The following is a 13,515-nucleotide window of genomic DNA, read 5'->3' as shown; positions in this document are numbered from 1 at the left end:
TGGGCCAACATCACTCCGACAGTGTGTGCAAAGCTGGTACATACTTACCCCAAAAGACTTAAAGCTGTTACAGTGAAAGGTGGCTCTACCAAATATTAATGTGTGGGGGTTGAATACTTATGCAAGCAAGATATTTCAGTTTTTTATTTTTCTTAAAAATATTTCCCATCATAAAACCAATGTCACCTTACAATAATTGATTTTGAGTTTCAGTGTTTTAAAATAAAATATCAAACAGAACGAAATTTCAATGTACCATTTGTAATTCAGTAATATGAGAGAATTGGTCAGGTGTCTGAATACTTTTGCAAGGCACTGTGTGTGTGTGTATATATATATATATATATATATATATATATATATATATATATATATATATATATATATATATATTTTTTTTTTTTTTTTTGTAATATTTATTATTATTATTATCAATAATAATAATGATACAGAATAGGCTAGCTTAACGATTGTATAATTGGCTGCACCCCCAGAAGAGACATGGCACCTACCTCATGATACACAGAAGGCTTCGACAGGGAAGGGACAGTGAATGACAACACTTTGCTCTGTCCATCTTTGTCTACTATTTCCTAGTGTCAAAAAATAAAACATATGAATACATTTATTTATTTATTTATTTTGCATTTAACTTTTTTGTATTCTTTTTTTATCTATTGTATTCCAGTGCTGAGAAACAAAACTGAGCTGTTAAACATTTACCAAATTTGCCAATATTAGCATTTGGAATTGCTTTGCCAGGGCCACATTCATGCCTTTCCAGAGATGATGCAGATTTTGAGTTTAAGACATCACACTCCTTTTCCAAATAGCAAGCATTTATCTTAAGAGTGGTGCATGAAGAATCACATGGTAGGGAAGTTCATAAAGAAGATTCCACACACTAAAACTTCCCTGTCATTACCAAAGGTCCTCGTTGAAAATCTTCTAAAGACAGTTAACTCAGTCCACATTTGTGGTATACAGTAACTGCGTCCTTCACTTTAAGTCGTCACAGTGCACAAAGACTGTGGTGTAATTATATGTATAGTTATAAATGTTACAGTAGATCTACAGCATCTCCGTGGCACGATACACAAAAAATCCCTGGATATTCGAGAAGCCTCACCTGGGTGCATTCCCCATGTAGTTGAAAATAGCAGATGTACATTGAGGCTAAATGAGCTGTTTTGAATAGTGAACATTATAGCCTACAGCAACATAATTATTTAATTAATGCATAAAGAAAATATAAGTACTATTTATTATTTGTTTTAAAAGACCATCAAAAGCAATGACCCAAATTAAAACAAGCTTCATCTGTGAGTAACTTGGCCAGTATGTTGTTCAGCAGACACATTTCAAGCAAACTCAAATGACGCAGTGTTAAATACTGTGAGTTTAATACCCTGACTACACTTGCAAATGTTTTATTATAATTCTCAGCGAGAACTAACATGCATTTCCAGTAATTACCATGGAAACAAGAATACCCTGTGATTTCCACCCCCTCCCCCATTTCCTGGTAACAAAAGGATTGACACAATTTGAAGAAGGTCTTTCTTCTGAGCAGAACAATTTGCTCTTTTCAAAACCTTTGCTACTTTTCCACTTGATGTGCTTTGAGCTAACTGGTATTACCCAAATATCTGTTAATCACGGATATAAGAAATGTTCTGAGGGTGAATGCAACACTTATAAGGATCCCACAATGCCATTGGTAAATATAATCCCAGACAGAAACTATGCATCCAAAAACATGACTCCTGTGGATTCTGCAGAATGTAAAATCCTGATCACTCATTTATGTGCCATGCAGTATTCTACACCACAGCAACATGAGCCAATTGATAAATCAAATCGGGCAATCATTAAAAAAAACAAAAACAGCATACAGCACAGAACAAAAATACCAGGAATTATCAAATTGGGAGTCACAAAATAAAAAAAAGCATATTGGCCCTTTTATTTTATGTTTGTGCAGTACCTGCTCTGTCTCAAGCATGCCCGTGAAATAAAAAAGAAATGCTGTTTATTAGAATTAATAATAAATCAGGATGTGTCTGAAATAAAACAATGTTTATCTGGTACTTCCTCATTACACTTCTAAATTACAACTTGACGTATTTCCATTAGAAGTGTGTTTGTGAAGTCATACAAAGAATCTCTATGGGGAAAGAAAATGTGGCACCTCTCATTGACTGGCTTGTAAACATGAAGTAAAATTAACAAAATGACTGCAACAAAAGGGTTCATTGTATTGGATGATGCCGAAATCGAACTTCACCTGCAATGTACTTCAATCACAGAAGACAGATGTGACTGAATTTAAAACATTAGGATTTTATCATTCGGAAATCAAAAATTCGAGGCCAATATATGGCATCAAATTAGGTCAGAGATCACCATAACATTCGAACAGTTTTAAGCTTTTCAAGAATCCACAGCCGTGTGGTACAATATTTACAAAAACATATTGCATGAGCTCCCCTTATGGGAATGCACAATAATATCAGTAATTGCTTTTTTTCATTTTTTTTTTTGGACCGGGGGTGCAGACACAAATTCAATTTAAAAGAAAGTCACTGCTGTAAAACGTTTGAAGACAACTGCTTCAGGCGTAGAGGTCTAGAGAAAAAAAAACAGAAAAGAAATGGGACAAAGTCAATTAAACACATCAATTCACTCACTAGATTGTAAATGCCCAGGAGAAGGGCTTCCCTGCAGCCAGTGCTGTGCAGCTCTCTGCTGGTGCAAATGGAAAGGTAGCTCCAGATGAACTCTGGAAGGAACTGGAGAGTGAAGCGCTGCAGACTGGCTTCTCCACTGCGGTAGAACTCAAACAGCTGGTGACACACAGGCTCCAGGAGCTTCAAACACACGAGACAGGGGTTCAGACTTAAATGCAATCTTCCACTTACTATAATAAAAGGCCTAGCGCAGTTAGCTGTTGGTTGTAATTTTATCATATTTTAAAGGGGCACGATTGTGAGCCCAACCAGAATCACAAACAGGACACATTTTTAAGTAAATTAAAGTTCCTTCTGTGATGGAACTTTAATTTACTGTAACTTTTGAAAGCTGATCTAGTTAAGAGAAAAAACTGTTCACTCACAGTTCTTATGTGTAACATGTATCTTGTGTGTGGTTATCTGACAGGCTCATTTGTTTTATATTCCAAAGGTGGCCAATAATTCCACATGCATAAGTCTCTCTACCTTGAGGATAAAGCTTTTCTGAATGTACTTACTGTACCATTGTATTGGGGAAGCTGGTAATCCAGTAAAAGTGATTTGAATGGTCAGCTGATCAGGGGATTTCATTAAAAGCTTATGCCCCAAAGCACAGCTGACCAAGCTAGAGCAGAAGCTACACTGTTAAACCACTGTAAGCAAGATAATGCAGTGTGGGTCGGTGAAGCAGGATCCCATGGCTAGACCTACCTCACTCTGGGGTTCCTGGATAACACGGTACAGAGCTGAAACCAAAGAAGCCTTGTCTTTTAAACCTGCAGCGTAGCTCGGAATGGCCGTCTCAGGAAGAGTCTAAATTACAGCAAACATAAAGAATAGTTACTGTGATGGCTTTATACAGGAGTGCATATGAAAAAACATCAGAAATACATCTTGTACTTATTTTCCTTTAGTCCTTTACCTAATCCTAAATATTGGAGTTACTATTGGTTCTGTATTTACATGCACATTTCTGGTTATACTCTCTCCCAGCTTTGGTGCGTGACGCTCCCATCGTCGCTCACTTTAAATCAACTCTCAAAACCCACCTGTTCTCTCTTGCTTTCCGTGCTCTTTAAGCCTGATATCTACTATTAGCTGCTGTGTTGCTGCTACTATCATGTATTCTGCACTTTCCACTGTATTTAATGTATTATGCTTTTTTTTTACTGTATATCATGTATCTCTCTGTATTTAAAGTATTATGGATTTTCTTCTTGTTACTGAATCTTGTAAAGCGCTTTGTGATGGTGGTCCACTATGAAAGACGCTACATAAAATAAAGATTGATTAATTGATTGATTGATAGATATACTATTAGTACATCAAAATGGATTTTTCTCAGATTTATTTAATTTCTAGCATCCAACATAAAATGGAGCTTCATCCGACAGTATGGAGTGCCCATATATTTGTATATTCTACTACTGTTAATTTCACTATCAATTGTAAAATACAGAACTGATATGTTGTTTGTTTAAAATTATTTTCGGGCTTTGCCGACACATTTCAAGCTACCTGCTGGATTCTCAAAGAAAGCAGACTTGAATCAGACCGTAATAAAACGAAATGAATTAAAAAAACAAACAAACAAAAAAAAAACACCACACATATCCCTAACTTTTCAGGATTACATTACCTTGAATTCTGACAACCACTCCTCCACTACCCCTTGGTCCATATCCAACATCTTCCAGCATTGGCTGTTTTCTTGTATTTACCTGCAAAAAGAAAAGCAACACCAAATGTATACTGATTCAAGGTTCGGTCCACCCAGTTCAGAAATGCAGCGACGAGTGCAGTAGATCCGACTCTGACAAATGATGCATTATTGTACCTTTGGGGCCGGTCACAAGAAATGTGCCAAAAACCAAGTGTACATGTATCAAGCAATACTGTCCCAATCTGATGCCTTTAAGTATGTCAATATCAGACACTACTGCAGTGATGCGAGAGTCTCACTGAAAAGAGCTTTTTTCTTTCATGCTGTAGCTTGGATATTTTGGGTGTTAACATAAAAATGAAAACATAGAGGATCGAGCCATTTAAACCTCATGCCAGATGTTACCTCAAAGCCAACAGCAATACAGACTTGCAGAACTCACATTATTTGATGTACTCCTAGAACCACAGGCACATTCTGTATTAATAATCATACAGATACTGAACCAAGCTTGCATTCTATTAATATCCTGTAAAGCTGCCTGTTGCTCAACAACAGTATCCACATACAATTGTAGATCATGTTATCAACAGATCCATCAAAATGGTCTGTTCCTACAAATGAGCAGAACATCATTGACCAAGTTCTAGTAAGGTCCCCAAAATAAATCTGTGTAACATTTATGGATACAGTTAGTTTCTTTTGGTGGTAAATTTGAATTGCCTTAAGTTAAATACACTATAATTGGAAGCACTGTATTTAAAGAAAAAACAGCCTTTCAATATTATGGGTGAGTACAGACATTATACACAGATACATTTTAGTGATTTGTAAAAATATATATATATTAAATTCACACCCCTATTTTAAAATGACAGTATTTTAACGGCACGATAGTGCCATTAAAGTAAGAGTGACAAACAGTTTCTTGTTTAAACCTGATTTTGAGGGGTACAAGAACATAAGAAAGTTTACAAACGAGAGGAGGCCATTCGGCCCATCTTGCTCGTTTGGTTGTTATTAGCTTATTGATCCCAGAATCTCATCAAGCAGCTTCTTGAAGGATCCCAGGGTGTCAGCTTCACAACATTACTATGTTTTCTCGGCCGTTTCAAAACCGATCGGGATGCCATTTGGCACGCTTGGTGTCCGTGTCACGGAGCTTTTTTTTTTTTTGGTATAGATTGTGAAAATACGTTTGGTAGTTTTAAAGTTACAGAATGGTGTAAAAATAACTTCAGTGCATTTGTAAAACTCAGATGTACAAGATTAGCGACCCCCTTTTTATCACCAGCTACCCAATTTTGTTTAAGAAAACTCAATATCCCATATGGCACTGCGCTGGTCATGTTAAGGTCACAAACGCATTAGCTGCTGTTTACAGTTAAACAGCGATTATGAGCAAATTTGAAAAAAAAAGTGTAATCAAACTTTAGGTAGTCAAATGCTGGCGATGCAAATAATGTAGTGCCACATAGCAGTACAACTGTTGAAACTTAAATTGACAGCACGGAGGCAAATGCAACTTATTTGAATTATACAGTAGTATGCAAAACATAAAAAAAGCCTGTTCAGTACACGTGGCTGTAAAATAAGTGCATTATTAAATATGAAAAGAAAAGGTTTATGGTAAGCTTGTCTTCTATTTTGTCATACTTGTACTTGCTAGAATCAAAGTCATTGTATTTATCTTGCGCTTAATTGTATTATTACTTGTACTGTGATTCTTGAAATGTATTTTTGTTTACGACTAAGTCGCCCTGGATAAGGGCATCTGCTAAGAAATAGATAAAAATAATAATAATAAATATTAATAATAATAATAATAATAATAATAATAATAATAATAATAATAATAATAATATTCTACCATTTTACACTGTGTACTGTTTGGCATGTTAACTATTTCCTGGTATGTGTGGTTTAGTTCATCCAAAGCTTAACATGACCAGTGGAACAGTCCAATCAATTATATCTTTTTACACTAATATTGCAAATCAATTTTTAGAGCAGTTATTTGATGCATTTGTAAAGTATTGTTTTATTATTATTATTCCACATCATTGCACAAACTCCACATAAGTAAACAGAAAATTAAAATACAATGTCTATTAATGACAAGTCTATGTAAGTGTATAATATATTTAAAATATGATCATACTTGGAAATGTTTGCTTTAATAATAGAGGATGTTGCAAATACTAAAGATGGTTTGCAAACCTAACACTTACACCGAGAAAACTACAATGGAAAAAAATGATGTACTTTCCATTGCATATGTATACAGATATTTTAACTCAGCATTCCAGTAAAATAACAATGGAAATTAAAAACAAAAAACTATGTTTTAATTGACAGTAAGAGCTGACAAAGCCGAAAGACGGAAAATTGTCAGGTTGCGTTCTTACTTCACCCAAAATTCTGACAAGGCTTTCCAGCACACACTGCTTAACTGGTACAGTAGGTGGGTTCACTTCAGACAACATAGGTAGTCACCACTGAGCAGGTCAGTGGGTTACTGAGGATTCAAAAGTTCTCTGAAACAGCCCAATACAGTAGATATCCTTTAGAAGTTTTAAACAGTCACTCATTACTACAGCTGTAGTAATGAGTGTTGCCTATGTGACATTTGTTTAACCTCTTAATTTTTTTAAGTATTCCAGTGAAATTGTTTACTGTTCATTCGTTTAGTTTCCTGGACTGAAAAAACATCTTCAGATCCTAGAATGTGGCTTGTATTGTAAACTTGGGATGTAGTTCAAACTCCCTATATGAACCATAGGTCATGCCCTGTCTTATTCCCTGTCTAGACTTGCTTTTTATTATGTTCTGTGGACAGATCCAAGCTTCAACTTTATACAACATAGACAAGTTGGTGTGTGAGTATTTTGCCAATTGCGGTTTACTGACTAAAAAAAAAATCTTGCTATCTAAAAACAGCATTATTTAATTAATTATCTAACTAAAACTCTAAGAACAAACTTAGAAGTGATACCCTACTTACATGGATCCAAAATCTCTGACACCGTTATCATCCTTTCAACTCAGCATCCCAGCAAAAAACTTCACCCAAACGATCCGTCTCTCCTGCTGCTGAAGCTGCCGGTATTCCTTCCCACCCAGAATCTGCAGGCACGCTTGCTATGGTCTGATTCGGCTCCTACTCACTTTGGCTCCCTTGCAGCTGCCCAGCATGCCAATGACTACAAGCAGTTTGTACTACCTCTCATCTCTGCGGTTTCTTCAGTCACTGATAGTCAGGAAGCGCTTGAATAAATCTGGATCACTCACCTGGAACCATCGACCCTTCCCTCGCACCAGCTGCACCACTTCCACCATTCCCATTACGCCCGCACCTGCCACTAAGCTGCCAATCTTCACCCTTGCTGCTGCTTCCAAATCTGGCTCCTCCCACTTCTATGGTGCAACATTATTTCAGTTCAGGAGCCTGGTTCCTTTAGCTCATCTTTCCACCCTGCCTATTCCTCAGTTTAGTGATTTGGCCCCTGCACTCACTCCATCCACCCTCTCCTCCGTTAAGACCCTCTGCTCAGGTGTCACTCCTTCCACCCTCTCCTCCTTTAAGACCGTCTGGTCCGCTGTCACTCCTTCCACCCTCTCCTCCTTTAAGACCGTCGGCTCTGCTGTCACTCCTTAGACCGTCTGCTCAGGTGTCACTCCTTCCACCCTCTCCTCCTTTAAGACCGTCTGGTCTGCTGTCACTCCTTCCACCCTCTCCTCCTTTAAGACCGTCGGCTCTGCTGTCACTCCGTCCACCCTCTCCTCCTTTAAGACCGTCTGGTCCGCTGTCACTCCTTCCACCTTCAAAACATACCTGGCTGGTATACAATAACACCATCGCCTATTCAACACCTTTCCTTCCTCCTTCTTTGTGGGATTGCATAAAATACCCCCTTGCGTCTCTCTATGACTACTGACATCTCATTCTCACCACCATCTTCCACCGAGGATGCAAGTCTCTTTGGCTTCCAACCCCTCTGACCCCCGTTCATCAATACATGCTGTAGCATCATAACAAAAAATTGTTTTCTTTTCACCTTTCTTCCCTAAATTTCCAAAGCTGATATTTTCTGATTAAAAGAAACACCTACACATTTTTCATGGACAAAACCTTGGATTAATCCTGAGAAAGCTGCAGTGTAATAGATTGGGAACTGGTTCATCATTTAAAGCCCTAAACATCCACATCAAGTACAGTGCCTGTGCTGAACTGGATGCATACAGTCTCTGGCGACTGCCTTCTCTGGAAGTTGGTGCTGTACAGTACAATATAAAAGATATCCAAGGAACAATCTAGACTATATTATTTAAACTTTCATTATGTAATAAAGTTTTTTTTAGAAACTGTATTCAAGAAAATACTCTTGTGTGAATTCAACAGCACAGTTACCTACGTGGCAATAACTGTAATACAAGAACAAAGCTGCACAACTGAAACCTGTTTCAAAAAAACACTCAAATAAACAGCTAAAAGTACCCCTGTATTGTAAAGCACCAACACAAAGTCATCCTGTTCTAGATGCCCTTGGACACAAGCCTACGACGGGTTTCAAAGACAGTTACCGTACATGTTACAGGATGCTGTGTTACAATGTAGCTTGTTATTAATCCAAATGACTGTTGCTTTAACTATACAATTATCATTTGGGAAAACAAATTCTACAAAAACTGAGAAACAGGAGGAGGAGTGTGCTATGTGACAACCCACTGGAAAACTGAACTGCATCAAAAACAAGGCAAAATCCTTCTGCTCCTTACCGGGAAATGATCCAAGTGTAACAAAATGTGCACAAAAACAGTTACCTTGTGCTCACAGAAGAGAATGGGTACATGCACAGTTTATAAATGAGGAACTACAACACATGCAAACTACTGTATCTCTCCCTTTAGTGGCCAGTTCATTTAAAACTAATGAATCAGTATATTTTATTACAGTATAATAAAATGTAATTGTCAAAGGAGTTGTACATTTGATGTTTCGTGATGGTTAATTTATTTTTTTTATTATTTTGCTATGTTACAGTACAGTAATTTGCATTCAAATTACTGTTTCAAAGAAAGAACCATTTCTGTATTACAACTGTAGTACAGCAAGTGCTTATCTAGGGAATAGCCTACTAAAAGGTTATTACTGACTGTTACTTTGTGTAAAATTCCAAAACGCATTTGACTAGAATATACAGACAATATCCCTAAAACTGTATGTCTTTACAATTAGTGCTATTTAAAAAACACAAGAATTAAAAACAAACAAAAACAAACAGAGACACACAAGCTGCAATAAACAAATTACTTTCCGTTTTATGTAAATAGTACAGCATCAACAGTGCAGGACTGTAACTGTTTGAAACTGGTTTTAGGATTTTTGTAGCATACTGTGCATTACTAGAACTGTGAATCCAGTGTGTTTAGAGAGACCTCTTCATTTACACAGATAAATACATGAGGTTGTAATATAAAACAAAACCATTAATGACAGGTTAAACAAAGTTTACTTCATAGGGGTTCCTATACTCACATTTCACAGTACATGTAAACAAATCCTCTCAATGCTGTGCTTCACCATAACCACTGGCTCTGTACAACAAGTAATCTGCAGCTTTTTCATGTTCATTGTGGCTGAAGACAGATTCCATTAGCTCTTGTTATTACCTTAAAGTAAATTATACATGACAAAAGCTACTGTACAGTCCAGAAACATATATTCAGATGTGTATTAATATATAAAGTAACGTAAACAAATGAAACTATAGTAAATGGTTTATGATTTTTGCAGTAGCTCATCATTTCCTTCAGTTACTGCATCAATTGCCACTATGCTCCTCTACACTACATTGTACTATAATTTAAACAATAATTTAAAAAGTACAGGTATTTCTGCTATAAAGAAAAAAAAAAAAGGTGACACTTATATTTTCAAAACATTACAAATCTCAAAAGTGAAAGTAACACACACACACACAGACACAAAAAAAAAAAAGACCAAGACTTACAGCAAAAGTATCTGGCAGCTATCAGTGCAGAACAAATCTGTGAGAATGCAGGAAAAGGCTGTCATTCCTCTTTTGAGAAGTAGAATACTTTGTCTGTTTCCCGAGTTGCGGGCCAAAGATTGCTTCATCCAAAAGGGCTGGTCCTGGCAGACTGCGATGCCAGCCACAGATCATATCAGAATGCAAAAATGCAGTTTGTGTTAGTACAGTATGCGCTGCAGATCATATAGTGAGCTCACATCCAATCGCTGCATGTGAAAGCATTATCTGACCAGTCTTAGCAGAGCACTTGGGTTCTCCTACAGAGCAAACAGCCACACCCCTTTCCAGAACGATTCACACACTTGTCTAATGTAGCAATAAGCTCTGAAAAATACCATTTACTGAGCAGATTCTCTGTCTGTAATGTAGTATACTGTGCTTAGAATATGTGGTAACAATTACTATTTTACAACACACAAGGCCAGTCATTTTCAATACAACTGTTCAAGCCCGGTAACTGCATTGTCTCAGAGTGTGATTGTAATTTAAAAAGTAAATTAAAATGTATGTTCAGTAGTAGAGTCTACTCTTGTTTTAAACACGATCACAAAGCTCGACTGTATTGAATTCTCAAAACGGAGTAGCTGTATATTGCATACTGCAGAATAAAAATGCAGATAAACAAACGTTAATACTGCTGCTGATACAGTAAAGGTGGTGTAATACTATTCTTCCTGTGAAGAATCACTCGTCGGAAATTACTGTTCCTGAAGAAAATGCACATACTGTACAGCTATGGACAAATGTTTTCAATCACCCTACAGAATTAACTAATTTTGCTTCATAATGTCGAATGAAACCTGCTGAATAATGTTACGTTAACATATTGAATTACATAACGCTTTGTAGTTTTCCGTATACTTACTGGAAAACTGACATTGAAAAATGTGACATTTCGAAATCTAACTGTACAACTATTATGGCTTCCGGTAGACTTTTGCGACATCATTTTGCAGTTTCTTTGATTTGCTGATGTTAAATAAAACATCAAAATTATTATTATTTTTTTTTTAAATAATGTCTCAATCCTAAAATTCTAGGTGATGCAAAACTTTTGGCCATAGCTGTATACCCTGCTACAGTACCTCCTGCTTTTCCAGGCCTTTGCCTGGTGTTCATTTGCATTATAGGATGCAAATTAGCTGTTTGCATGTTACTTGTGCCCTGTTAAGATTTAAAAATAAAAGGGACCAAATAGAAGCCACTAAATGCAAGTCATTTTTTTTCTTACTGTTTATGCTTGTTTATTTATTTATTTATTTGAGCAAATCAGAGTCCATAACTAGTTGTTCCAAATTGATTCATAACAGTCAGAGGCCCTGAGAATTGTCATCTTCTGCTCATTTTCAGAATGCTCAAAGTACTTCAACAGTACCTTCCAATCTCATAAGCAGGGAAATGTATAAACCATCTGAAATTCTCATACAGCAGCACCTCTACATACTGTATACCAGGTCAGAAAACAAACCCATTTAGTATGCCAATACATGGCTCTACAGTACTGTGCATTGTTACAGTCGCCGTGTTAAATCTCCCGTTTCCTAAAACATGCAAATCATTACAGTTCTGTTTTTCCTCCCACTGGTTTCTTTCTTTGACTTAAACCTGATCTTCATGTGGGATTCACAAGAGCTCTTTAATGTTAATCTTTAAGAGATTATAGTGTCCCCATGCTCCAGATATCTGCATTCCAGAGGCCGACTTGTTCCAATTCCCTGACTCCAATCACAGTGGCAGTCTGGGGAGGAGACTGGGCATTTCAGATGATCATTCTCATGGACGGGTACGTGTTCCTGATTTAAAAATCTCTCTGTGGGCTCAAAGAAATGCTCTTTTTATCCGAGCAGCACTTTGAAACCACGACTTTAAAGCTTTGTATGTAGGGCCTGTAGTACATCCATAATAACTGTGATTAAATTACAGTAAGAAGGACACTAAATGGCTTGTATGGTAAGTTATTACAGCAATACAAGGTAGAAGAACTAAAAAACGGACTCCCTGAAATCTGGAAAACATGTTTTAGTGCTTTTGAGGGCTTGTTAATATTGTGAATAGGCAATGCTTTAACATTCATGGGCCTTTTCACATATATTTTGTTTTCAAATAAAGCAAGTGTGGTTTGTTTGAAAGAGAAAAGAGAAGATTAAAATAACTCAAGATGTTTCGCATTCACATCACTTGCAGTGCAAACTACTCTGTGCATGTTGAAATTTATGTTGTTCATTTTGCTTGTTTGCTTCCACATTTCTGAATGGATTTTGCTTTCACATAGTGCGTGAACTGCAGGATGCGCCCTATAGCCTGGAGGTCGCTGGTTCAAGTCGAGGCAATTCCACTGCTGACCGTGGACGGGAGTTCCCAGGGGGTGGCTCACAATTGGAGGACTTAGGTCGGCCACGGTGTCCTCAGCTCACCGCGCACCAGCAACCCCTGTAGACTGGCCGGGCGCCTGCGGGCCTGCCTGTGAGTTGCCCGGAGCTTCGTGGTCCTCCGACGCTGTAGCTCTGAGGTGGCTGCATGACGGGCCTGCAGAATGTAAAGAAGCGGACGGCTGACGACACGTGTGTCTGTCTTCATCTCTCCCGAGTCAAAGCGGGGGTGGCAGCGGTGAGCCGGGTTGAAATAAACAAAAATAATAATAATTGGGCTTTCCAAATTGGGGAGAAAATCAGAAAAAATAATTGCCGATTCCAAATTTTAAAAATAAATAAATTTTAAAAATTTAAAAAAAAAACAAAACAAAAAAACACCATGCTCAAAATAAAGTCAAGCCAATAGTGAATGTAACCTGTAATTTACACATATTTCAAACTGCACAATTTTACAAGTTAGACAGTTACTACTGAAGGTCAATTACAGGATTGTCTCTTACGCAGGGGTTCCAAAACTGAGATGTGGAGCCATTACATAGAAGAGTTTTGTACAGAAACTGAAACGAAAGGGTGTATTTTTTCTTGCACAGTATTCCTGAACGAACTGGCAGCCAACGTAGACCACAGACCACAGACCACAGACCAAAGGGCCAGTGTTTCCATACAAATGTAAAGTTCCAAGCTGAAAGGGT

At 37.3% G+C, this 13,515-nt stretch overlaps 1 protein-coding gene across 3 annotated transcripts in view; it reads right to left on the bottom strand.

Annotated features, from left to right (window-relative positions):
- Positions 1 to 13,515, bottom strand: part of LOC117394989 (hyccin-like) — a 50,223-nt gene that overhangs the window by 16,105 nt on the left and 20,603 nt on the right. For 2 of the 3 annotated variants that reach the window (XM_033993796.2, XM_033993792.3), the window contains exons 2-5: positions 4,372 to 4,453; positions 3,444 to 3,545; positions 2,691 to 2,870; positions 513 to 593 (exon numbers count right to left, since the gene is read on the bottom strand). In XM_033993796.2, the coding sequence (XP_033849687.1) occupies positions 513 to 593; positions 2,691 to 2,870; positions 3,444 to 3,545; positions 4,372 to 4,422 (414 nt within the window). In that variant the 5' untranslated portion in view covers positions 4,423 to 4,453. Of the gene's footprint in view, positions 1 to 512; positions 594 to 2,690; positions 2,871 to 3,443; positions 3,546 to 4,371; positions 4,454 to 10,409; positions 10,603 to 13,515 lie in introns of those variants that run through there. The other variant, XM_033993793.3, reaches the window with a different exon arrangement.

This window comes from Acipenser ruthenus, chromosome 3, assembly GCF_902713425.1.
Source record: "Acipenser ruthenus chromosome 3, fAciRut3.2 maternal haplotype, whole genome shotgun sequence".
NCBI lineage: Eukaryota > Metazoa > Chordata > Actinopteri > Acipenseriformes > Acipenseridae > Acipenser > Acipenser ruthenus.
This window is presented reverse-complemented; position numbering and strand designations above follow the sequence as displayed.